General features: G+C 49.9%; 1 protein-coding gene across 1 annotated transcript in view; it reads left to right on the top strand.

The window, feature by feature from the left end:
• The window catches only part of KIAA0319L (KIAA0319 like), a 34,955-nt gene extending 14,079 nt beyond the window's left edge, over positions 1–20,876 (top strand). The window contains exons 5-21 of the mRNA XM_063355570.1: positions 1,161–1,262; positions 2,120–2,217; positions 3,407–3,494; positions 4,726–4,818; positions 5,507–5,639; positions 6,771–6,999; positions 7,751–7,874; positions 8,440–8,572; positions 9,470–9,618; positions 9,940–10,091; positions 10,281–10,419; positions 10,757–10,916; positions 13,088–13,230; positions 14,228–14,350; positions 14,892–14,982; positions 15,341–15,432; positions 17,420–20,876. Coding sequence (XP_063211640.1) covers positions 1,161–1,262; positions 2,120–2,217; positions 3,407–3,494; positions 4,726–4,818; positions 5,507–5,639; positions 6,771–6,999; positions 7,751–7,874; positions 8,440–8,572; positions 9,470–9,618; positions 9,940–10,091; positions 10,281–10,419; positions 10,757–10,916; positions 13,088–13,230; positions 14,228–14,350; positions 14,892–14,982; positions 15,341–15,432; positions 17,420–17,607 — 2,237 coding nt within the window. The 3' untranslated portion in view covers positions 17,608–20,876. The remainder of the gene's footprint in view (positions 1–1,160; positions 1,263–2,119; positions 2,218–3,406; positions 3,495–4,725; positions 4,819–5,506; positions 5,640–6,770; positions 7,000–7,750; positions 7,875–8,439; positions 8,573–9,469; positions 9,619–9,939; positions 10,092–10,280; positions 10,420–10,756; positions 10,917–13,087; positions 13,231–14,227; positions 14,351–14,891; positions 14,983–15,340; positions 15,433–17,419) is intronic.
• The last annotated feature ends 5,498 nt before the right edge of the window (positions 20,877–26,374 follow it).

Genomic DNA, 26,374 nt, shown 5'->3' with positions numbered 1-26,374 from the left:
GTTTTAGGTTTTCGTCTGTTTGTTGTTTTTTGTGTCCTTTTCTTACTGAGATCAGATTTCTTTTTGCCTTGGAACTCTTTGCAGCTGAAAGACTGATGGAGTTCTAATATCTCAGGATCTGGATTAATTGGGAGGGGGAAAAAAGAATTTGATGAGTTTGTTTTATTCTAGTTAACTGGGTAATTCCAGTGGCTAATAAACAGATGGAAGAAAGGCTAAATGGCATTTTCTCCATCTTTTTTAACTTGGATTTTTTGTGCGTATTTCTGAAACATTGTCTTTGACAGGGTCAAACTAGGGTAAACCAACTTTAATTCCTATTTTGTATGCATAATTCCCAGGCCCAGTAATAAAAAGACAAAAAGAAAGCAAATGGCAAAGGAAGAGGAGGATGAGGAGGCCGAGAGGTACTCTTAAGAAATGTGGTCAACTTTCTGGTTACCTTAACGCTAATAACAAGCAGAAAAAAAATGTCACCAGCCATAGTTTTCAAGTCTCTATCCTGTAGTCTTTAAAAACATGCTCCCTGACAACTTATTTGAAATAGAATGTCAAGAAAATGCTTAAGCAGGGGTTGAAATGAAAATATAAATAAAAGCCACAGGTTTGTATTTTGAGTTTCCATACTCAGTGTGGTAGCTATGCATTTTTTTTTACAAAAATCTCTTCAGTCCCCAAGCAGTTTCTCAAAAAAATACCGTGGATTCTTCATATATTTGTGAAGATCTGAAATTGCAGTTTGGTACGTGGAGTGTTTGTCTTGCTGTGCCATGAGACTGCAGCTGGGTTCTCTGCCAAAAACCTGCCAGGGAAAACCCTTCCTGTCCTGCTGGAGCTGGGGGGGCAGCTTCCCCCTTACAGAGCCTGAGGGTCACGTTTCAGCTCTTAGGAAAAAGGAGCAGGAGCTGCACAGTATCTGCAAAGAGAGATGACTGAGTAATTTTGGGCTTGTCTTAAAATTGTAAAACCCTATTAGTGCTTTTGCATTAACAATGAGAGCGAAACCTGAAACGGCAGCTGTATTGAGTGACGGCATGTTTACAAAATACAGCCATTTGTAGCTGGTTTTTATTCCACAGATTCTGAAGCCAAGGCAGATTTTAGTACGTATCTGACTTTTTTTCCTGTTCCTCTTTCAATTCTGTGCTTCTCCCTCTCAGTTATGAAGGAGCTGGTGGTTTCTGCTGGAGACAGCGTCGAAGTGACCCTGCCAAAGAATGAAGTTCAGCTGAATGCGTTTGTGCTTCCTGAACCACCACCTCGTAAGGCTCCCCTGGGAATTCTGCTTAGGGCTTATAACGGTGGAATGGCAAATAGGCATTGTATACAGCATTAAATAAGGACAATCTTGAAAATGTCTTTTATCAGAGAGCACTTAACTGTAGAAATCATTCATCCTGTGCTATTACCTCCTGCTGTCTCTCACAGAAAACAGCAATACACAAAAAACCATTGAAAATTCTACAAAGTCATTAGATTTGGGTGATGGCATATTCTCAAAGCGGTTAGTGAGGAAGCAGTGGATCTTCAGCATCTATTCATATTTGCTGATCGGTGACAAGCTGTCTTAGCAAGTGGTCTCTCGTTTGGTGGATTGAAATTTGATGTGCGGGGTTGATATGCTGAGGAACGCATTTCTATATGCTCCTCATTTCATCATGTGAATTGTTGCAAGTATTTGTAAAGTTTTTGTCTATAGCTCTGTCCACAATGGCAGCGGGAGACCGCGGGGGAGAGGCAAGCACGTTAGGTGTTGTGCAGCACCAGGGATAGATGAGACCCGTTCCTCTTCAAACACTGGCGTTATGTTCTGTCTGCAGGATTTGAGGGCACAATTTTTCTCTTATTAGCCTGAAGCCGTGATTGTTCCAAAGCTCTTTAATGCCTTAGAGGCTGAAAGACGGGTTTTGGCTCCAGAGTAAATGTGTTTAGAAGCACAGATTGTCTCTTTTCCTGGGTATATTCCCAAAAAGCTGCAGCCCAAATTCCAAGCTGTCGCATTTCTCCATAGTGCAGCAGAATGTGCCTTGTAAATGTTTAATACCTTTGCTTTTATTTAGCGTGGCAGAAAGGCAGTCTTTTAAAAACTAACATCTGGACTTTTTTTTTTTTTTTTAAGGAACCACTTATTCCTATGAGTGGGAATTGATTACTCATCCGAAAGACTACAGTGGAGAAATGGAAGGGAAGCACTCCCAGACCCTTAAGTTATCTAAGGTAAAGCTTTTGCTGCTTAGTATCCTGTTGTGTGAAATGCCAAGTGGAGAAGACGAGGACCCTGGCAGCCAGGAAAGACTCGTGTGTGGTTTCAGGATGAATAGGAAATTGCATGATGGGCAGGCAGCCAACATTAGACTGCAAGCCCTCTTCTAAGTCTCTTATAAAAAGGAGATTGATCTGGCGTGAGGGGAAGAAGAAATTGATTTCAGAATCTAAAAGCTGCCTACAAGCAGTGTGTCAAGCCATACAAATGGCACAATTTAACATTAACAAAGGGTGGCAAATGTTTCTGCTACTGAAACATTCTGGTGGTCTGTTTAGGTCTGAAGCCTTGTACTACCCACTGAAAAAGGGACTTCCTGATTCCATTAATGAGAGCTGTGGACTGCCTTGTTGCACATCCCTGGCTGCTGCTTTTAGACAAGTTCTAACAGTGAAAGGATTGCCAGTTTCTGCACATGGGGATTCTTAACAAGGGAATGGCTTTAAATATTGTGTGAATGTAGAGTTCTGTATTTGAGACGTTCCTTTGAGCATCTTGGATTCTGCTGCGCTCAGAAAAAATCTACAGGCTCCAGTCACGATATCATGCAGAGAAAAGCCCTTCAAAAGGAGCGTGTCTGTCTCTATCAGGGTTTCAGCCTTTTTGGATACCATGGTTGTTGTCCAGCAGTGACTCTTTGCCCTCTCTTATTGGTTCAACAGTGAACGATGAAGGGGCGACTGCCTGACTCATGTCGCCTAGAAGGAAGAGAATAAATTCTTTCCTTTGTAAAAGCACACAAGAAGAGATTTTCTTCTCTTACGTACAGCCTTTCTCATCTCAAATGCAATCTGCTAGCACAGATTCCTGTGGCCAGGCAACCTGAACTAATTTCTCTTATCTCTCTTCTGTTTGCCTATTGTGGCTAGAAAATAAAGCTTGACTGACAATTCTGTGGCACCTGTGTTAGAAAGAAATATTAGTCTTCGGTTTCTGCATAGCCATTGTAAACTAAAAGATACGTAACACCATTTGGCATGGAAGCCGTCCCTTGCTGTGTATGCATAGGTTGCAGCATAATTGCCTGTTTTATGCTGCTGATGTACTTCTGTGCCAAAGCGTGGTAACTCGACCTTCTACTAGCTCCTGACAAGGTGCTACCATCCTGAAGGTAAATAAGCTTTTGTGTTTGTTTCCTTCCAGCTTACTGTTGGTCTGTACGAATTCAAAGTCGTTGTTGATGGGGAAAACGCACGTGGAGAGGGTTACGTGAATGTTACCGTAAATCCAAGTGAGTTGGTGGAATTGTGTCTTTCCTTAACTTTGTCTGTCTCTGATACCTGTGTCGTGGTGTTTTGCTTGTTTGACTGGACCCTGGTTTAGTGAAAATTCGTTGTGCTGTGAACTCAGGATATTCATACGTGTATTAATTCATTTCCTGAGATCTGAAACTATTGCTAATACACGTAGCTACTTCTGCTATGCTGCATACGGGCCAACCACTCAATTGAAGAGCTGGAATACTGATACAAAAGTGCTTAGCAAATGCCTCACCCTGGAAGGCCACTGCTTCAATAAAAACTAACTGTAATGGGGTAAAAAGCTTATAGCAGCAGGAGCAAAAAAAGAAGGGAAGCCAGAGCTTTGAAGGTCCTTTGGAGGTTCTTTTCTTCCCTGTCCAGTAAAGAAGTGTTCCCAACCACAGGCAGGTTAAGTCAAATCTTATTCCTTACTGTGAGACGTGGTTTGCAGATGAGCTGGGGTAGATCAGTAGCTTGTGCTGACTGTCTCACCAGGTCTCACTCTTTAGATGGTCTGTGTAAAGAGGGAACCACCTTTTATGCAAAAAAGACTTTATTTTGCACACTTCAGCAAGACTTTTTCTACAACCTTTGTGGGCAAAGAAGTGTTCTTGCACTCCCTAAATTAGCAAGAGTGCAAGGCTGGCCTTTTGGATGCTGTTAGTGATCACTTCCTTATAAGCAATGAATCTGCAGCTGGCAGCATGCATCAAAATCATTCATTTTTCAGAGCAGCAGCCAAACTTTGGCAAGAAGCTCTAGGTGCTGCTCTGTTAGAATGGTCTGTGCTGGAATGCTTGACCCAGTATGGGAGAACTGATGCTGTGCAGCCATTTGCAGAGCACTACTGTGGCAGTTCACCTCCTTGCTTTTTTAAATTTAAAAGTTTGTTAGCACTGTTTCCTCGCATTGGTGCATAACTTGTTGAAAGCACGAATCACTGTCCTTGATTGTGCCCTTCTCTGCAGTCGGTCTGCTCAGTGGCTGTCTTGGAGCTGCGTGGCACAGCAATTCCACGCTTTGGACTCCTCTCCTGGACTCGCTGACTGCAGGACAGAGAGGGTAGATGGGGCTGGGGAGAGGAAAGAGGATGTGCAATATGTGTTCTGCTTGCTACTCCTGGTGCACAAAGGCAGAGTCGTTTTGCAGAGTTCCTTGGACAGGGCTTTGTATCGTGATCTGCCTGTAGATGTCATTGTAACAGCTCGGTTGTTGTTGCAGAGCCTCGGGTGAATCAACCCCCTGTTGCCATCGTGTCCCCACAGTTCCAGGAGATTTCACTGCCAACCATTTCAACTGTTATCGATGGCAGCCGTGAGTACCCACTGTTTTAAATGCAGTAGTTTAGCAAGCCTGGTTTCTGTGTGTTTGCTTCTGAGCTGGCCCTTTGGGTTAAGTTTAAGAGGCACTGGCTGCGACGCTGTCAAACATGCTTTAGTGAAAAGAATCAGCTTCTCTTGCCAGGAAAGGGGAATACACACATGACAGCACCTCTCCATGTTTCCTTTTGAAGGACACTGGCCTGAGTCAATCTCCTAAAAAAGGAAAAGCTCTAGAGGTTGCTGCTCAGAATAAAAAAAAATTACTGTCGGTCAAAATTATTGTTCTCTTATGTTAAGCTTCAGCCGTGTTAGTTAGCTAACACACCGCCTTTACTGATTCTGGCCCACACTAGAGCTTTTCAGGAATCTCTTTAAATATGTTCAGGTTGTCTTACTCCCAACTCATATCATTTTGTTAGTGTTTTATTTTGGGGAGATTTTTTGTCTTCCCCCAGCACACATGCTGACCTGGGAGTACGGGTGTTCGAGTAGACCTGTGAAACAGGGTAGAGGAGGGTGTACAGTTTGGGTATCTGAGCAGAACAGACACCTCTGGGCTTGGGCCAAAAATGCCTTTGCCCACTAAGCCCAATACTGAAGTAGGGGACTGAACATCTGGGTTTTATGAAGCAGCATTTTCCAATTCCTTGTATATGTATTTTCTTCCATAATTGAAACAGAAAGCACTGATGATGATAAAATTGTCAGCTATCACTGGGAAGAGCTGAAGGGTCCTTTGCGGGAGGAGAAGGTTTCTAGCAATACTGCCATATTGACGCTGACCAACCTGGTACCTGGGAATTACACGTTCAGGTAGGTTATACCTGGAAGAGTTGATCAGTTCTCATCCTTGAAGAGTAAAATTTACAAGATTCCTGAAGTGTCAGTGTGGTTTCAAAAAAAAAAAAAACAAAACCCAACTAAACAAAGTAAAACAAAAAGAACCAAACCAAACCAAAACAAAAAACCAACATGGAGAGAACTCTTATTTTGTGATGTACTCTCTCCACTTTCAGGTGGTTTCATAGCTTTTCACTTCAGAAGAGATAAGCTACCCAGCTACCTTTTATTCTTAAGCTGTAGCGCTGGTTTGAGATGATGGCAGAAGGGAACGTATGGTCTGCCAAAGCTGCAAAATGTCTCTTGAAATGTCAAATCTAAACTGTTTGGGTAAAGGCTTAGGAAGAAATGCAGTCTTGCATCCAGTTTTTAAATGCAGTGTGTTTGTCCCAGATAAGTGAAGGAGGCCTAGTGGTTTTCTGCACATACCCGAGTAATAGATAGTAGCCGATTTTACTTTAATATTTGTTCTATGTTTTTCCTTTGGTCTGCATTTTGGTGTGATGTCCGTGCAGTGCATCAGCACATCTACTTAAAATAAACCTGAGTACCTGTAACTGAACACTGTTTTCTTCTTAAGCAGTTGGTATTTGAACTAATCAGATGGACGTTCAGATCTAGATTTAGCAGAAAGCAGTTCTGTTTTGTGGTACGAGCCTACCCGAGGACGCGTACTGTGTTCAGGCACTTGTGGGTTAGTAATGAACTTCCGTGCCCACGTTAATGAGCATCTGCTGTTGGGAGGCAGTGTCACACTCCGGGAGGTCTTTTCCATCACAGCTGGGTATGTGAAAGCTGATGATCTTTCGCTAGCATAGTTTTGTCTTGGTAGCCGGTAGTTCAAGTGAGAGATGGACATGACTCTTGAATTTCTTGCATCTTTGAGACTGATAATTGGGCATTTCAGGGAAGTTTCTATTCAGAAAAAGCACAGTTGCCTCAGACCATAGGACTTTTTCACTTCTTTAAAAAAATTACTATCCCGTGTTAAGTTTTTAACTCTTCTTTTGCATTTCAGTTAACTCCAGCCAGTGTTTTGTATTCAGTTCTGATAAGCATGACTATTCACTGCTTTCTCTTTGGGTTTTTTTCTCCACTCATCAGCCTAACAGTAGTGGACTCGGATGGCGCCAGCAACTCCACCACTGCAAACTTGACTGTGAACAAAGCAGTGGATTATCCTCCAGTGGCAAATGCGGGCCCAAACCAAGTGATCACCCTGCCTCAGAACTCCATCACCCTCTACGGGAATCAGAGCACCGATGATCACAGCATCGTCAGCTACGAGTGGCTCCTCAGCCCGAACAGCAAAGGGAAGGTGATGGAGATGCAGGTCAGTGCAGATCTCCTGTGCTCATCCTGGATTACTCGCTAGCTGGCTTTTTTTCTATAATAAAACCATTTTTAATTGACTGTTAGCAAACTTTTCTTATAATCCTGCAGAATAAGCATGTGATGATTAAATGTATACTTAAGACTAAATCCATGTGAAGCTGATATTGACTTAGTGGCTGAGCTGGAGTGCCCCAGTCTAGCTAGAGGTTTTCACTGGCATCCTGTTTCTTTTCTTGAGCAATGCAGTTTTAAATACTGCTCAAGAACTGGGGGGTTGAGAGAGATGGGAACGTGATGGCTTTGGATTCTGATGTCCCATAGAGCAGGTCTCAGCCCAACTCGATCGCACCCATATATCTCGCTTTTCCATGTCATCGTTTTTTCTTTTGAAGATTATTACTACTGCCAAATTTATGGAATAGGAAAGTCCATGAATCAGGTTCTCAATGTGTATGATTTGTACAGGGCTCCCCAGAGGTTTTGCTTGAGTTGTTATCTATTGAATCTTAAAAGGTCTGAACACCTGTATGGCATTAGTCTTGTTACATTCCACAACAGTGTCCTTGTTGCTCTGCATAAACGTACCTGTAAGTGCCTTGCATGCTTAAGCGGCCCAGACTTCTGGCCTCATAGCAGGAGTTAATAATAAGCCCCAGAATCTGCTGATAATCGTTGTTTTAGAAGCAGAGTCTTCTGATCTATCATCATCTGTGTAAGGATTCTTAATACATGAATATGTTTTCTCAAAGGGGGTGAGGACACCAGTCTTGCAGCTCTCTGCAATGCAAGAAGGTGATTACACTTACCAGCTGATAGTGACGGATTCTGCTGGGCACCAGTCCACCGCAGAGGTCACTGTGATAGTCCAGCCGGGTAAGCTGCCTTTAGCTGCTTTTTTTGCCACTTCCATTCCAGGGGTTAGAGGTGAGCATCGATCTGCCAACGTACTCCAGATTTTATGGTAGCTTTGTGTTTCCTTCAGAAAAGCTGCTCTAATTTAGGACCGTTCTGGGCTGGTATATTGCTGATAAGCCAACAAAAGAAAGTTTCTAGAAATACTGCCTTTCTAGGCTGTTCTCTTCTTTTACACAAAGTAGTCTAATGACATTATCCCACCATAATGGCAGGATCGTATTTCCAAGCAGCTGCCTCTGCCCATAGTGCTTGGTCCTGGGACAGGAGCAGGAAAAGTGGAGTAATGCTTACAGAATGAGAGCAAAAATCACAGCGCTTTGATTTCCTTCTCATTTTATTGCAGATGTGTGAATGAAACGCTGACCTGAACTCGTAACTGCTTTTAACCTCACATTCTCTGAGTACAAAGTTCAGATAATGGGCAAGAAATATACTAGGGATCATGTAGAAACTTCATAATGCTGGGGTTTTAAGCTCCGCCTTTTATGGCATGTGTATGAAAAATATTGCAATCCTTTTTCAGAGAACAATAAGCCCCCGAAGGCAGATGCTGGTCCAGATAAAGAATTAACTCTTCCTGTGGACAGCACCACTCTAGATGGCAGCAAGAGCTCAGATGACCAGAAGATAGTCTCCTTTCTTTGGGAAAAAACACGGTGTGTATCATCTTCCAGACTGTTCTTAAGCAAGCGTCTAGATCTTTCATTTAAAACAAGACACACAGCCACATAGTTCCCTTGCGTTAAATACTGGTCACATCAGGCCTGACAAGCTTTGCCAGTGACTAGAATGAGACAAGGATTTATGTTTAATCAGAGAGAGGTGGAGTTTTGTTTGAGCATTAGAAATACTTTTGCCTTCATCTCTAGGCCTGACTCCCGTTCTCAGCATGGCTGCGGCATATAAAGGAGACGGGCCATGTTTGAATCACAGCAGTGTAATGTGGTCTTGGCTGTATGAAGGGACTGACTCTTGTAATCAAATAACAGCAGGGCCTTCTAACTTGATCCTTTTGCAGCATGTTTGAATAGGCAGTGTTGTTTTCTTCTCGTTGTCATGCTTCCCTTCAGACTATAAATTCCCTGAAGTGCTTTAGGGGATTCAGGGAAAAAGCCTGTGAGCAACTTGCAGGAGCTTTTTCTGTTTGCTAATGCAAAGTCTGTGCAAACCTCTTATAAATGAAGGAACTATTTTTGCACTCTGCCTTTTTCTTTAAAATATTGCATTATTGTGCAGTTCACAAGCCAATTTTGCTGAAAGTACCACTTTTTGTAAACCCTACTTAAATGCTGGTATCAGTGCTCCCCTGGTTTAAAAATAACCAAAACTCTAAACCACCAGAAATTATGCTTTTTGTTCCAAATGTTCCGCTTACTCTTTTTATTATCTTACTGTAACTGGAGAAAATAATTTTGCTTTTTGGCATGGACTCTGTATTTCCAGGCGACTGGCTGTTTGCACCCCGTAAATTCTGCTTGAGCCTCCTGTTTGGCTTGAGGCTGGCTCCCATGGTCCGCGCAAAGTTTAAGTTCATCCTCTTGTGCTTTGATTAGGGGCCCGGATGGTGTCAAGCTGGAGAATGCCAACAGCAGCATTGCCACTGTAACAGGCCTTCAAGTTGGGACGTACGAGTTTACTCTGACAGTTAAAGACGAGAAGAACTTGCAGAGCCAAAGCTCGGTCAACGTCATTGTCAAGGAAGGTACGTCCAGCCATGAGCAGAGCTGCCGGAGACACAGGTTATCTCTGAGCAGTTCAGCAAACCCTGTGTTCAGAGGCACAATAAGAGCAAGGGATGGGTGAAAAATAACGTGGAGAGCACTGAAACGGCCTTATTTAAATCAGGGATTTACCCCTTTCTGGAGGGAACAGTATCTTCAGCTGAATCCCACAGTGTGTAATTTCCTTCTCTTCCCCCAGGGTTAGATGGGGATTTCCAGGTTACAGGGGAGATCTAATGCTGTAGGTTTTTTGTTGGGCTTTAACAGATTTTTCTCCAACTGTTTTCTTTCTGTTTGCTTAGAGATAAACAAGCCGCCAGTTGCAAAGATTGCTGGTAACGTTGTCATCACCTTGCCCACAAATACAGCCGAGTTGGATGGATCAAAGTCCTCTGATGATAAGGGAATCGTCAGCTACTTGTGGACCCGGGACGAGGGGAGCCCTGCAGCTGGGGTGAGGTTTCTCTTTTAAATGGCAGTCTGCAGCATCATAAAAGTCAGCGAGAGGTAGCGTTGACAGCTCCTGAGGAAATGTAAAGCTGATGGGTGCACCTGTTACCTTTTAGTGATAGCCTTAAGTATGATGATATATCACGCTAGTCTGATCCTTTGTTTCTGATGCTTATTTTGCTCTGCCTTCCAGGAAGTCTTAAATAATTCAGACCATCATCCTGTCCTTCTCCTGTCCAATCTGGTAGAAGGGACCTACACGTTCCACCTCAGAGTAACAGACGCCAAAGGAGAGAGCGATGTGGAAAGGAGCACAGTGGAGGTCAAACCTGGTGAGTCTGGGTTTTGTGCTGTGCCATGTTTGTCTCTGGTGCATTCGCAAGCCCTCTGTTTGTCTACAGCGTACTGAGATTAAAACATGTAATCTAGTCCAGCTCAGAACTGTAGAAGGTCAAAAGTTTTGGGGGATGTGATTGTATTTTCATGTGGTTCTTGGGGGCTCACTCTTACCGTTGCCATTACCTGTGAAAATCATAGACTTGTATCCCTTCCTACAGTGAGGTTCTGTAATTTTGTGTTCAGAGATTCTGGAAAGATAATAGAAACCTGACTTGTACCCAGACTGTTAAATAGAAGTTCTAAGATCTGTGTTATCTACCCTCTCACTAGATCCTAGGAAAAATAACCTCGTGGAGATGATTCTGGATGTTAATGTCAGCCAGCTGACCGAGAGGCAGAAGGGTATGTTCATCCGACAAATAGGCGTTCTGCTGGGGGTCCTCGACTCGGACATTACCGTGCAGAAGATCCAGCCGTACACCGAACAAAGGTAGGGTTTGTCTGTGAGTGTACATGGGAGGGGATTGCATAAAGGTTTTGTAAACCAAGAGGTATTTTCTCTTGGGAAGCAGATTGGACAATCAGAACATGTGGAGATTTTGCTTAAAATGGATGTTCCTGCTTACTTGGGTCAGAGAAGGTCTTGGCCAAGCAGGTCTTGGGTATCTTCCCCTCTGGAGATAGTGCATTGTCCTCAAAAGCTGTTTGCTGCTGCTAATGTCTCTGCTCCCAAATCTATAAAATAAGCACTAATCTGATTTGGTTTTGAAAATTGTGAAGACTATCTGAAGTATGTTCTACAACTGGACAGATAATGGGGCTTGGTACAGAGTGGTTTGGTGAAGGACTGACGCCAGACCAGAGGTGGTGGTGTAGCAATGCCCTCAGCAGCAGCCCTGCATGCCAGCTTTGTGATATTACGTTAGCTTTACTGCCTACGCAACTGCTTCAATTTAATGTAAAATAAAATGTTGAAAGCCAATGTAATTTTTGTTTGAAGAGATAAGGAAAACTTGGGTTTGATTGCTGTTCAGCTTACAATAAACTACAGCTGGTCTCTTCTAAACAAGTGGAAGTTTGCTTATAGGCAGGGCTGTTGGCCAGGGTCGAGTTGCCGGCCTGGACAGTGTTGCTCAGCTCCAAGTACAGCAGCCAGCAAGACATACAAGGGATGGTTTAGCCCAGCTGGATCCTGCCCATGCTGCTTTGGCATGAAAGTACTCGATGGAGGTTAGCTTTCCCCCTCTGTACAAATGGCTGGTCTGGGAAGTTCACTGTTCTGCAGAAAACTTCAGCGACTGGCGCTGTAGCGTTGTCACAGCAACAGCTGCACATATCTCCATACTAACAGCGGCCCATCGTACTGTAGGTGTGTTTGAGGATGCCTGAGCATGCATGTGAGTGGCACAGCAACAAACTTATCGAGAGCAGAGTGGTAATTTGCTGAAATAAGTGCAATATTGCACTTATTTTTTACTAAAAATGGAGTAGTTTTAAGGTAGATAAAGCACTGAAAAAGATTTCAGAGACATGCTTAAAGTCATGCAGCAAGTCAGCAATAAATCTGCAGTTACACTTCAGACACTCGTGAGTTCAGTAATGTATCGATTCCTTCGTGTCCACGTTGCCTGCTGTAGCAGTAAAATCAGAATTCATTGTCCGTGCAAACCTAAAGAGCGCAGCCAGCAGTTTCTGTGGTAATATTACCTTTCTATCTCTGCCATGACCAGGCCGGTTGCCATTGTTCTTCACTGTGTAAGGCAGGTAAGGGATTCTTGTAATTAATGCTTCATTTGTTTATATGTTTATTAAGTAGACAGAACAGTGGGAAATGTTATAAAAGAGCAGAGATTATTTTCAGACAGATGGCTTTAAGATCCCCTTTTTGCCTCAGCTATCAAAGTAACTTGTACTGTTTAAAACAGATCTTTTTCCCCCGGCTGCTGCTTTTTTCACATACTCTGAGGGCTTCACTAATATGATTTTGACTCATAGGCTTACTGGTAATAATAAATCTGAAACATCCAAGCATCCTTTTGCGAATCTGCAGGAGATACAGGGCTCTGCAGGGCTAGCAAGCCTAGGGGAGCAAGTTCTTCTGTCATAAAGCTAATGCAATAAAAGATGCAGAATACAGGATTCTCAACACCTGTGCTTTTTTCTGGCTATAACACTTTGCGCATTCAAACTAACCTTCGCAAAAGACTGTAAACCTTCACTGTCTTCTCTGATCTTGGAGCTCTGTGCTGAGCGGTGAAATGAGCCCCCAGTTTCCACGTGTAGGAAGGTCTGAGGATCTCACAGTGAGGGAGGGAGGAGATTATGAAAATGGCAGGACCTTAAAGTTTTTGGGAATTTCATGCTTAGCATGAACGTGCAAAGATGTACTTGGTGGCGTTTGGAACTAGACTTGACAAAACCATTAGCAAACTCAGGAACAGTCCAGGCCGAGCTTTGAAAATATGGATGAATCAGATGTCCCAAAGGGTCTTCTACTGTGTGACCGGGTCTACTGTTACTGCTTCCAAGATGGAGACAGAAGTCTGGTCTTCAAATAGACTTGGGATTCTGAATAAGTCCGTCTAATGACAGACTGGGGAGAATGGCTCTCTGCCCGATGTTTGGAGAAGCAGCAGATAATTGTTTTTGTCTGACTTCTAGCACGAAGATGGTGTTTTTTGTGAAGAACCAGCCTCCCCATCAGATATTCAAAGGACGAGAGGTAGCCTGGACCCTAAAAAACGAACTACGGAAACAACAGTCAGACTTCCTCATCTTTCGGGCATTAGAAATTAACACAGTCAGTAAGTAAGAGTCACTGTGGTACAAGTTAACATCTTTTCCTTTATTCTCAGATGCCTGCAAGAATAATGACCTTCATGTGTGCTAAAACACCTGGGTGCGCACAGACATACGCTCACTCCAGTAGCTTTCGTATGTTAGAAAATGGGAAACAGAAAAATAAGTCTGCTAGACGATCCATTAATCAGTTATTTACCAATTGATTCTGTCTATTCACTATTCAACTTCGTATAAATAAATGGTTACTTGTAACGTTGCTGGGAAGATAAAAATTCACAAAATCAAAAGCAGATTGATGCTTATGAAACTAAAATAAAGCGTTAATGGAATGCAGCCAATGAAATGAGTGTCATAATGAAAACAATAAAACCACAGATCTTGGTAGCTGTGAACATACTAATTTCCTCTCTAGCACATACATCAATCTGAAGGAAATGTTTCCCTTCAGTTTTTTACAAGTTTACATTAGAGCTGTTTTTCTTTTATGAGCGCCATCCTGAGGATCATGTGCTAATCAGTTAGATATTTTACACTAGAATTATGTGAAGTAATTATTTTCATGATTTTCTGATCTTACGGTTTTGTGGCCTTCAAAAGCCACTCTTCAGTTCTGTTTGGTCCCTTTAAAGGATCTATTTGTTTCTTGTGTATCTCACGGGCTGTGTTCAAATTTGAAAATCAAAACCTTACTTAAAAATACTTAACAAATACACAAATTCCATAACTTCTATAGCAAAATCATGATTTCTCAGGCAAAATTGTCTTAGCATGTTACGTCTGTTACATTGTGAGTGAAGCAGGACTTTCTGATTCGGCATGAGACCTAGGTGCTTATGTTTGCACTTCTTAGATCTAAGCCAAGAGGATGAACTACAGAGTGACGAGATTCAAGTTAGAGCCCTATGGGGGCTGGCGGTGTTGTAACTGTGGGAACTGTACTGTCCCATTTTTGCCTCACGTGTGAGTCATTTAGTTCACTTTGCTGGTTTTGGTCCCTAGCGTGTCAGCTGAACTGCTCTGAGCACGGTCGCTGTGACTCCTTCACCAAGCGTTGCGTCTGTGACCCCTTCTGGATGGAGAACTTCATCAGGGTGCAAATGGGGGACGGCGAAAGCAACTGTGGTACGTGCACCCTCCCTGGGATTGTTCACCTTTGGAAAGCAAACAGTGTTTGAAGCCCAGGGCAGGCAGAGTAAGAGGTACCCACCTTCTCCCAGTGTCTGTGACATGACGCTCACACAGGGAGATAGTCCCTGCCCTGATCTCGCCACACGTTACCTTCTAGGCCGGTGATACTTGATAGAGAAGCGACTCCTCTTCACACGCTCTCAGTGAACATTCACTAAGAGTTGTGTCCATTCTTAGTGTATAAATCACACCTATTTTCTGTCGTGCTCCTGCAGAGGCTTTCCTGCCACAGGAAAGCAAATTTTATAAATAACACACACTGAAAAACGCCCTTGTGAGTGAGTCCGCACACTGGATCTCAAGCCTCTGGCTTCCGTAGGTGAGTTAGCGGCGCTGTCAGTGATGGACACTAACCTCTCATTCTGCGAAGGGTCAGGCCTTTCTTTTTCTTTCCCAAGAAGAGTCATCTAAAGCGCACACTGTCAACTGTATGAGGTGCCAAAACGTCTTTATCTCTGGGGTGTTTTGCTTTCAGAGTGGAGCGTGCTGTATGTGATCATTGCATCCTTCGTCATTGTGGTTGCCTTTGGAATCTTCTCCTGGATGGTGATCTGCTGTTGCAAGAGGTGGGACTGAGGCCATAACCCCCACTGTATCGGTGCTTCAGGGCCAAGTAGCTGCATTAGGAGGTGAAAGATTCAAACCCATTGTCCCAGCAGGTCATCTGCTCGGCCCTGGGACGTTAGTTTTTGTCACTCAGTGATTCGTGTGGAACGTTGAGGTCCTAGAACTCTGGGTTCAGTTAAGAAGCAAGATTTGGATTAGCCTATGAATGTGCAACTAAAGCTACGTTTTTCATGTTTTGCTTTGGGATATGAACGTAATCTGAAATAAGCAAGTACTCTAGCTTTGAAGGTCAGAGTTCTTTTTCTTCTGGCTTTTTTAGAAATGGCCTGCCTCTTAATTCCTTTTCTTCCCCTTTAGACGAAAAGGAAAATCCAAAAGAAAAAGCAAATACAAGATTTTGGATGCAACGGATCAAGAAAGCCTGGAGTTAAAACCAAATCCCAAAGCAGGTAAAACATGAGAGGGAAGAGCTCAGCGTTTCCAGAATGCTGACTAAGAACACTCTTCCTCAGTGGACGTAAAATCACAGAGTGAAACAAAGGTGTTGTTAGGCACTGACAGACGAGTCTCAGAAGATCTAAGGGCTTGTTTCAGGTCTGTAGACAGGGTATTTAGTCACGTTATCTAACTCCTTGGTTTAGAAATTGGGGCTGAAACTGGCCTGGTCCTGATGTCTCCACTTCCTATCGTAGAAGTAGTAAGTGGATGCATGTAATCTGTGCCCAAAACTGGGTCTTGACTATAACTTCAAAAGTTTCCCACTCTGTTCAGGGAGTTTGCTTCTTGCCAATATGCAATTCCTTGGCCTTGCTCTACAGCAAAGCATGAAGTCAGTGTCACTAAGCCGTTCACTAAACTGATGGACTTTGGCTAGTGAGCAAAGGGGCAGCGAGCAACCTGAAAATACTCATGGCCTGGAGAGAGCAAGGTTCATCTCTGCCCCCGTATTCTCCCACCCCAGATGACTTGTTTATAAATTTATTCATTCTTGTCTTTGTGGGCATCAGGCTCTGAAAGTTTCACATTTTAGCTCATCCTCTAATTTTTCCAGGAAACAGAAGATGCTTATCTCAGGGGGGAGACCCATGAAGTCCTCAGTGTGGCTACAGGCCCATTCCAGAAAGGCAGTTATTTGTCTTCAGTGTTCTTAGCCAGCATTTTCCTGTCCGCATTGCTGTCCTCAAGAATGCTTGTCAGGTGCTTTGCAGAGATCGTTGAGTTATTTCAGGCTGGAGCATTTTTGCTGCGATTGTATCTGATACCTGAACCGAGTGTGGTCACCTGCTGACTGACCAGGAAAGGAGGGAGATGCGGGAAAGGATGTGCAAACAGCCCCCCCAGATGCTGGGGAGCACTTCAGCTGTGGAAATACATGTTTCAAATAAGAGTGTGCACCTTGGTTTTGTTTAGAGGAGGGGTTATTTTAGCTGTGTGTGGAAAATAGTCCCTTATCCTTGATCAGTGGTGGAAAAATAACTGCTCATCCTAGTGTTATCCCATTTAATGGCGTTCCGGCAAAGTGAACGGTGCCTAACGCCAGCGTTGGAGGGCATTGCAGCGACGGAGCTGAGCAGACAATTCCTCTGAGAACCCAGCCATCCCAACTGCGCAAATACAGATACCCTTGAAGAAAAACCGGGTGTTTTTTCCTCCCTCAGCACCCAACTCTGCTTTAATCTGACCATCTGTCACCTCGCACAGAAGAGCCCCACTGTTAAATAAAGGGCTCATTGTTCTGCAGTCTGTAGCAAATGTGCCTCAACCGTTTGCTCTCTGGTAACCAAACTCATCTTGCTTCTTCTGAGGCTGGCTGCTGACTAAAGTCTTTTTCCCTGCTAGGTATGTCCAGGGAGCATTCCGCTAACAGAGAAAATGTTGCAGTTCTCCATTAAGGAAAAGCTAAATTTAAATATTTCCTCTGCTGACAATATCAGTAAATGTGTCTCTCCTGTCCCTGTGCATTAATCTAAATTCAGCCTGCTAATTTATCTTTCTTCCCTTGCAGGCAAGAGGAGCAGAGATGAGAGTAGGGAGAGTAGTAAGAACGCGATCTTCCCTCACACACCTGCATATTCTCTTTGCTACAGCCGTTAGCCCTCAGAGAGCTTTCTAGGCAATGCCCCGAGCAAGGTCAGGGAGACGAAGCTCCCCCGTATACTCACAGCCCCTTCTGGTGACATAATTTGCTTTCTTACCTGTTTGTTGTGCTTTGCGCTATCTCAAAGTGTGTGTGTGACCTCTGTTGTGCCAAAGTATCTGAAACAGGATCGGTTTGGCTTCCGCGTTTGAGGAAGTAAGTGCCAGACAAAGGAAAGTCTGATTAGGCTGTCCCTTTGTCATGATAGAAAAAGGAGACTTAAAGGGGGAATGGAATAAGGTGAGGTTGTTGATGAATATTAAAAGTCCTTTTAAGCTGGGAATCTCTCTCCTTCAAAGGTGGCAGACAGAAAGCCCAGGTCCTCAACACTAGCCTGATGCACTCGGAGTCTGAACTGGACAGCGATGAAGCCATCTTCACGTGGCCTGACCGTGAGAAAGGGAAGCTGCTCCGTAGCCAGAATGGCTCCTTGCGCAATGGACAAGTGATGCTCAAACCCAAGAACCAGAGGGAGGAAATCCTATAGCTCCTCTCAGGCGGCCTTTTGCTGGAGCTCAGTGGGAAAGGCCATTCCCGTCCCTATCCTACAAGGGCCTTCGGAGGCCAGTTTGATTAGGAACAACGCTGCTAACTCGTTTCACAGAAAATAACTTTGTGGGTTTCTTTTCATTCAGTTAAAACTGGTTGTACTTGAATTTGAACTTGAAGGGAAATCAAAGGGAGGAGAAGGCAACTGTGAACCCCAGGCGACGCGTCAGGAAAGGACAGAGCTGGCATCTGGAGAGTGGCAGGACAGAACCACTTGGAGCAACTGTGAATGTGCAGGACCCTCCTCGCCCACCTCAGACTGCAGCGGAGGAATCGCCCATGGACTCCCAGCTCACTGGCCTTGGGAGCTCCTCGGAGAAGGAAGGTCAAGGCTGTGCTTTGAGCTGTGCTCTGAGCTCCCTTCAGGCTCCGGTAGCCCACCATGGGCTACTTGTGCTGTCGAACACCTTTCTTCTCTTTTACTCCCACCTTCCCTAATGGTTTAAGCACTATTTTAATTTAGATTTGTCCTTTCACATGCACTTGGCTGCGTTTGGAGTGTAGAGCAGGGGGAGTCTAAACACTGTGGTCACCCTCCATCAGCTTGCAGGTAGGAGAGGGTTTTGTAGCTGTTCTAAATTACTGTCAGGCTTTTCTCGCTGGGAGTGTTGATGGCACGGTGCCTGTTCAGATGTGGAAAGCTGACCTATCTGTGGTAATTGGCTGGGCGCGCAGACCCCCTCCCGCAGCGAGCTCTCCTGCTGGGTACCAGAGCCAGGAGGGGCCACCAGCCTTTCCTGCCTGATGGCTGGCTTTATTCCAAAGCTGTGAGATGTTGTTCAGTGGCCCCAGCACCTTCTGTTGGTCGCCAAGCCGTCCGTGAGTCTGGACATTAACCATATCTTAGTTATGAAACGCCATATACTATGGGGTTTTGGGTTTTTTTTCCTTAATATTTGCACAAGCCAGGCAACCAGGGGTTGGTACCTTCAGTTCCCAGCAGCAGGCTGCTCCCTTGGCTGGCAGCTTAGTGGCCTCATGTTCTTACGGCTGAAGAGCCCGGTGTGCTCCTAACGTAGAGTGAAGTACACGCTTGGTGTCCTTCAGTCGGCGGAAAAGGGAACTCTCGGTACCTGAGGGCATCGCGTGGTGAGCGCCAGCAGCGAGTGGCCAAGTGTCTCTGGGAGGCAGGCGTGTGGCGGTCCTTTCCCATACCCGCCCCTTTGTCTCACTGTGCTGCTTTCATGAGTTGCACCCCCGTCCTCGGGCAGAAACCGGCCTCTTGCTGGCATGAAGGATGCTCCTCTGTGGATGGGTGGGCAATTTATTGCCTTTCTTTGTGTTTAATTTAAAAACTGGAAACTTGTTTCATTGGCTTTTTTTTTTGAGCTATGAAAGCCAAAAGGCTTTATCCTCCTTGGTTGTATTTATATTGCTGCACTACTGATTTGTGTTGAGATAGATGAAGATTAAATACTATTGAATGCGAGGGAACATTCCCTCACTGAATGTAGTCATGGCTGCTGCTAAGTTTATTTTTCTGGGCAATCAGCTGTCTTCCTCAGGCACCAGCTCTGGAGCCTGCTGCTCTCCCGAGCACCGAGGCATTACCCTCCTGCCCTCCCGGTTCCGCCAGGCACGGGGCTCGCCTCTCGCTTGCCTGTGTCACGGCGCGGGCCACCCTCCGGCTCGTGTCTGGCACACAGCTGGTGCTCTGAGCCAGGCTCCCCCTTCCCGGGATGCTCCCGCACCCGCTCTCCCGACGGCTCCCTCCCTCCCAGCCTGCCCGGGACCACACACAGGGATGCGGACACCGCGATGCTCCCTGCGGCGTGCTCAGCGCTGGCTGCAGCCACTGTTGCGAGCTGTGTGATGGCCAGACGCTTAACTCTTGGGTGACGCTCCCCTCTGGTGCGTTTCCCTTTGTTGGGGTGTAAAATGAACAAACTACGAGGGAAGGAGGCCTTGAAGCCGCAGGGGGTGATCCGATGTGGTCCTGGGACTGCGCCTGGAAGCGGGTTGTGCTGTTAGAGGAGAGCCGTGGGACTCGCGCTGGTGCTGGTCCTTGGGGCACGCATCCTCTGAGCCTCTCGCTCCCACCCGTCCCAGGGACGTCCCCCTGCGGTAGGTCGGGGCTGGGAGCGGTGGTTCAGCCATCGGGTGCTCCCTGCTGCAGAGATTGCTACCCTCACAGGAGACGCAGAGCGTGCTTTCAAGCGAGACTGGCTTCTTGTTACGGAAGAGAGAAGGATTATGATCTGTTAACGCCAACCCCTTTGTTTAGCTGAGGCCGTTTTCTTCGTCCTTACACTTCTGTGGGGTACCCAGCGCTTGGGTTGGGATGTGCCGCCCGCCAAGGCTGGATTTCGTGGTGGGCTGTGGCGCTCCCTCCGCGCCGAGCGGCTGGGTTAGGATGGCTTCCTCGCTCCTTAGTCATTTGTCATGGCTGAGCGCAGGTTTGTGACAGCGCATGGTGTGAGCTCCGTTAGACTTCTGGCTCCCATCAGCGTTCCTGGGCTGTGCAGCCCTTTTCCTCGCTCCACACCTTAACCCGCGGTGCCTCTGAGCCCTCGCCTTCGCAGGGCTGTGAGAAACGGGGACACGCAGCAACTGGCCTTGTGGGAGGGCGAGGGCCCGTGAAGCTGACGGAGGCAAGGAGACCCCCCCCAGGCTGAAGGCAATAGCTTTTGGCCCAGCATAGGACCCCCCTGAGCCGGGGCCGGGGCGGACTGTCTGCTTGAGCGCGCGTTAATGCAGAGCTCTCCCAGGGTGTGTGTGCGGACAGCAAACGTGTCGGCTTTGAAATCCCTTGCCACCCTCTCCTCCTCCCCCGTGGCGTCGCTGACATCGCTGCTGGGTTGTCACCCGAGCACCGCGAGCGGGGCTGACCTTGCTCGGGCAGGTTTCTGCATCGCTATGCATTATGATTTCACAATTAGAGACACTGGCTACAAGTTACCCACGTGGGGAAGTTAAAAGCTGAGACATTTCTTACGTGAACCCTCAGCTTCACTTGGTTTTGTTTTCTTCTTTAAAATGTTCAAACACTGGTTAAGATGTTTCACGCAAATGTTGCATTCTAGTTTTAAAATAGTTTGCTCTTAAACCTTTTCTTCATTCTGTTGTAGCGGGGGCTGCCCAACCTGTCTGAACTTTGGTTTAACAATGTTTGTTGATTGCAGTGTTACTTGGATCAAGACTAAAAGTAATTTTTTTAAACAAAACGTTTCTTGCAAATAAACAGGGAAGATGTTTTGCTGCTGCTCAGCTTGCTTCTTTCTCCAGTTCCAGCTGTGGGGTGGTTCCCAGTGACCCCACTGTGCTCTGTGTAAGCATCCCAACTCCCCCCTCGTTCCTCGTGCCCAGCACCGGGCTCTGGGCAGGCGCTGCTGGACGGGGGGCTGCCTTTGCTCCAGCCCCCCATGGCTCGCAGTGGGGCTCCATGGCCAGCGTGGCCACCGGGGCTGCCAGGAGCCTGCTTGACAGACGGCCAGCTCCGCTCCTTGCCCAGCGGCCAGTGCAGCAACCTTGACATGTTGGTCACTGTGCTTTGCGGAGGGAGCAGGAGATGCTGCGGGCCCTGTGCTTGTGTTTTGACCCCTGGTTTGTTATCTGCCCCTGCTTTAGCACAACTGTAATTCGCTTCTGCTATTTCAAGTCCACTTTTGGCCTAAGCCCCCAAAGGCTCTTGCCCCTGGTCTCCTGCTGACCGGGTCCGGAGTCCCCTGTCCTGCCCGGGGCTGTTCCCTGGCAGCCGAGGCAGGGGCCGACTGCTAATTTTCACTGGAAAGTAAAATAGCAGCAGCATCGGGGCTCAAGCTGCACCCACACCTGGGATAACTGTTCCTCCCTATGGAGCAGAGGAACATTTATTAATTAGTGGAGTCCTTGAAGGAGATTAAGAAGGCTGCCCAGCTGTCACTGGGGCTGGCTGCTGGAGGGAACGCGCTTTAGCACCTCGGCAGCCAGAAGGGACCCGCGGTGGCACCACGGGACATGGATTTTTCAGAGAGGGGAGGAGGCTCACCCTCAGAGCTGCCCTTCAGTCCGTGCGCATCTCACGCGGTGCAGGGGTTTGCTGGAGCCCTCGCGGTTCACGCTGCTCAATGTCACCGAAGGACAGGGGCAGCCAAATCTGCTGGGCTCCCTGGCCCCCTGCCTTCAGAACGGAGCTGGGGAGAGCCCGGGTTTCTCCCTGTCCCAGGGCAAAGAGCTGCTCCTGCCTGTGGCTGCGTCCCCTCCCTGGGAGATCTGGGTCGGGTCTGGAGCCTCCTGGTTATTTGGGAGAAATCTCAGAGAAATAGGTTTTATTGCAGGAGTTTCACAGCTCAAGAAACCGACGCAGTGGTGACCGCGGCCAAGGCAGCAGCTGGAGGACTCTGCCCAGCGCCGCGGCGGCTGTTCCGGCGTTCCGGGGGCAGAGCTGCCCGGGGAAGCCCCGGGGCCCCTCGGGAAGGGGGTGCGAGGATGCGGCCGCTGGCACTGCGACGCTGTGGGCGGCCGAGGCCGAGAGCCGGGTCCCAGTCAGAGCGTGACCGAGCCGGGGAGCTCAGTGCAGCTGCAAATACAACCCCCAGCTCCGCTTCTCCCTCCCTAAGCAGCGCCCGTGGTGAGGAGGAGTTAAAAAAGAAAAAAACCTCTGGCAGAAGCCTGGGGGGAGAGCAGAGCTTTGTTTTTTTCTCTCTCCACACACATTCTCACCCCTCTGCTTGCACTGTCCTTGCTCCGACCATGTGGATTTGGCGCTGCTCCCCAGCGCCTTCCTCTCATTAGGATTCCCTGAATTGCTGCTGCTTTACCTCTTCCAGCCGGGCTCTCCCCAGCCTCGGCGGCCGCCCTGCCAGCAGCTCCCGCACCGCACCTTGCCAAGGCCCCCACAGCCCTGGGGGGGGACACGGGTACGGTTATGGGAATGGTAACGATCTGCTCATTAAGCTCCGAGGTGGCATCGCTGGGATGATGGACGTGGGCAGCCCCTGCCAGCAAAGGGCACTGCAGGGATGCCGGTGGCTCCTGGGGAGCTGGGGACACCGCGGCACTGCCAGCACCCCCCGGCCATGGGAGCTGCCCCCAGGGCCGTGTCAGGGCGGCAGAGCAGGGACAGGAGCGTTCGGCCAGGATTTGCAGGGGGCTGGGCTGGAGGAGCGACCCTGTGCTGGCTGTGTCCCGCTGGGAACAGGTCACCCTGCCCCAGCCCGCCCCACTCCCCACCGCCAGCACCCCACACCTCCCTCCTGGCCAGGCACAGACCCTGCCATCGTCCCTGGGTCACTGCTGGCCCCATGGGGCAAGTTACAGGCATTTTGGGGCTAGCGTGGCTGGCTCTGGACAGGGGCTTTGCACAGCATCCCTGCGGCAGCCGCCTCTTCCCTTCTCCTGCTGCTCCTCCTGCCGAAGCAGGGCCCCGAGGGGCGTCGGGGTGCCATGCGGGTGCTGCCGTGCAGGCCCACGGGCGCCATCACCCTCCGTCCATCCGTCTGTCCGTCCGTGCGGGGCCCGTGCGCCGAGTGAGTCCGTCTTTCCATTGTTCAAACAATCTCTTTTCCACACTCAGTGCCAAAGCCTCCCCGCTTGCTCCCGCACGCGCCAGTATATTTAGCTGCCTCTAAGCCTCTACCTTTCCTTATATAGGAGAGGCCAAACGAATTTCGCACTCTCATTATTAATAGCCTGAGAGGAGCTCTTAGGAGGCTGCCAAAAATAGCAGGCAAACAGAGCGCACCCGGGGTGGGGAGGGCGTCGTGGCAGGCAGGCAGCCGCCGGGACCGCCGCGGGAGGCAGGGACGCCGCTGCTTTTTCTGGCTTTTCCCGTTGGGAACCCCACTAAGGTGTCTCCTGGCATCCTGCCCCTGCTGCAGCCCCGAGCTGGGGGTCCCTCTCGCCCCACCAGCCCTCCGCAGGGAGAGGTAGGACCGGCCGGAGCCCGGGGGCGGCGGGGTCCCGGGGTGGGCAGAGCAGCCCCGTACCCCCCGGCTGTGCCGCGCCGGGTGCTGGGACAGCCACCTCAAGGGTGTTGGGGACACCCAGAGCGGGTGGCCCAGGGTAGCCCGGGGATCCCTGTCCCTCGGGGGTCTCCCCAGCCCAGGGGAGCCCCTGTGGCTACGGTGGTGACAAGTTTCACCCTCCCGAGCACCCCACAGGCTCCGCTTTGCCCTCTGAGCTGCCCTGGGCTGATGCTGGGCCCAGCAATGCATGCCGGCTCTCCCCATGGCATTGCTCCGGGACTCCCACCCGGGGGACACAGGGCAGGTGGCGGGGGGCAGAGGTGCCTGGCTGCATGCGGCTGGCAGCCCTGGCTGCCTCGTCGAGGAGGGAGAGGGTTTCTCGGCAGGGATCGCCCAGGCAGTGTCCCCGGAGCCGGGGCACATCACGAGCCCTGTGCCGGGGCACTGAGCCTGGGCTGGGGCACGCGAGGAGGGGTTGCGGGGTGGCCAGCGAGTGGAGGGTCTTCACCTGCACCCGGAGGCATCTGCATCCCAGGCAGGGTCTGCCTTAAATCCCTCCCTCCCTCCCTCCCTGGCGAGGAACTTCTCCCGCTGAACTGGAGGATGCTGCAAGCTCCTGCGGACGAGCCGGAGGAGTCCTGTGGCAAAGTCAAGGCGAGCGGGGAAGCGGCGTGCTCCTGCCGGCTGTCACCGCTGCCACCAGCCGAGCCCGCAGCCGGACGGTGTCACCTCCAGGATCGTGAGTGACCGTGCGGGGTCTGCGGGAGGTGCGGGGTCTGCGGGAGGCAGCGGGGCTTTCCCCGCCGCCGGCGTTTAACCTTCAGCGAGCCCGGCCGGTGCTGGGATGCTGCTGCCGCCGCTCGCAGCCCCGCGCTCGGCTCCTGGCGTGGGCAGGGAGGGGGCAGCCCCGGGGCTGGGGGTCACGGTGGCCCCCCACTGCTCAGGCCAGGCAGGGCGGAGGAGCGGGGGCAGCAGCAAACTCTGCGTGGGGTTGTGGGGGGGCAAAGGGGCACCCCCAGCAGGTGCCGGCTGCAGGGGGGTGGGGGGTGCTTGGGTCGGTGGGCAGCGCAATGGGCCAGTGGGTGCCCCCCTGCAGCGGGTCTGGTTGCCCCCTCCCCAGGGAGACGGGTGCCCTCGGCCTTGCAAAGTGGGGACCCCCCACACCGGTGGGACGGGGCGGGAAGGGAAACCCAACTCCTGGGCACCTCGGCATTGTATTTTGGACACGCACGGGGGGAAGCGCTGGCCACCATGGCTGGGTGCACCAGGGCTCCACGGGCCACGCACCCGCAGCCCCGAAATGGGCAATGCCTGCAGGCGAGGGGGGCTGAGGTGCTCCCCCAGGCACCCCCCGGCCAGCGCTCCCCTCGCACCCACCTCCCTCCTCATTCCTGAGCTTCTTGGTGTTTTATTAAGGCGCTCAGCGGCTGGAGTGGCTGCTGCAGTGGTTTTGCTGGGGATGGATGAGCCGGGGGGAGATGTTGGAGGAGGGGGGGGCAGCGCTGAATAGTAAAACTTGGAAAGGCCCCTGCGAGGCAGCGACTGCAGAGCGCGGCCGGGCACGCGGCGCCGGGGGGAGCGGGGAAAAAAGATGCTTCCTTTTATAGACAGGCTGGGGCTGTTGGGTGCCGTGCAAGCGTGTGGGTGCCACCATGGCCGACCCGGCAGCCCCCCCGGCTCCTCTGCCTCCCCCCTGCAAGGCCGTTTGCCCCCGGTGCCGACAAGTCGCCCTGCCCGGGGCAGGGAGCTGCTCTAGGGGCAGGTGGGGGACTCAGGCTCTGCCTAGTTTGGGGGCTTCTGGCTGGTGTGGGGGCACGGAGGAGCTGTGGGAGCGGGGCTGCCCCAGGACAGAGCTCCCGGAGGGCTTCTGCTTGGGGACGCTTCAGCGTGGGGACACATCTGCAGCTGTCAAGGGCAGTGCTGGGGCTGGGGAGGGCTCGGCGCTGCCTGCGGGGCTGGGGGCACCTCCAGGACTGCGGAGGAGCTTGCACTGGTGACCGGACCATTTGGGCACAGGGAGGGCTGTGGGGCAGAGATGGGCTGTGGGGCAGGGCAGGGGCAGGGAAGGGCGTTGGGAGCGTGCAGGGGTGGCCTGGGCTGGGATCAGGCGAGGCGAGGTGGCCCGGATGCGGCGAGCATCCCGTGGAGCTGGGTGCAGCTCCCCAAGGTCAAGGAGAGAGCCCGGCCGAGGGCTGCGGGGACCATGCCGTGGGATGGGGTTGTGTGGCCCCCCCGGGCTGGGTGTACCTCCATCGCCGCAGTCCTGGGAGGCTGCCCAAGGTCAGCCGAGGTGGCTGGAGGGGGCGTGCGAGAGCCCTGACCCTGCTCCCTGGCTCCCAGCGTTTGGGGTGGGCGCAGCCGCTGGCTTTGGGCTCCTGCTGTGCCCCAACAGCCCCTGGGATTCCCTGCCCCCCTACAGCAAAGCTCTGCGGCAGCATCCCGCTGCGCTGCGGGGCCGGGGGAGCCCAAAGGGTTAAGCGGGTGCATCTCTGCAGCCTCTGTCCTCAGGACACCCGCTCAGTCGGCTTTTTGAGGGGGGAACAGGGGTGCTGCTCCGGCTGGACGTGCTCTGCCCCACCGCTGCTGCCGGGATGGGGACTTGGGTCCTGGGAGCCAGGTCTCTGGGGTCCCCAGCACTGAGTCCCTGGGGACCAGCCATGGCAGAGGCCCTGGGGTGCTGGTGGAACATCCTGGGGAGGCCATGGCTGTGCTGGCAGCAGCCCTGAGCCCCGTGGTGGTTGCTGGTGTCTCTGGGGGCCACCAAGCAGTGTCTCGGCTGCCTGTGGGTTCTGTGAGTAGGCCCAGTGCAGTGAGCGTGTA

Source organism: Chroicocephalus ridibundus, chromosome 19 (assembly GCF_963924245.1).
Source record: "Chroicocephalus ridibundus chromosome 19, bChrRid1.1, whole genome shotgun sequence".
In the NCBI taxonomy this organism is placed as follows: Eukaryota; Metazoa; Chordata; class Aves; order Charadriiformes; family Laridae; genus Chroicocephalus; species Chroicocephalus ridibundus.
Note: the sequence above shows the minus strand (reverse complement) of the source record. Positions and strands in the feature narration are given on the sequence as shown.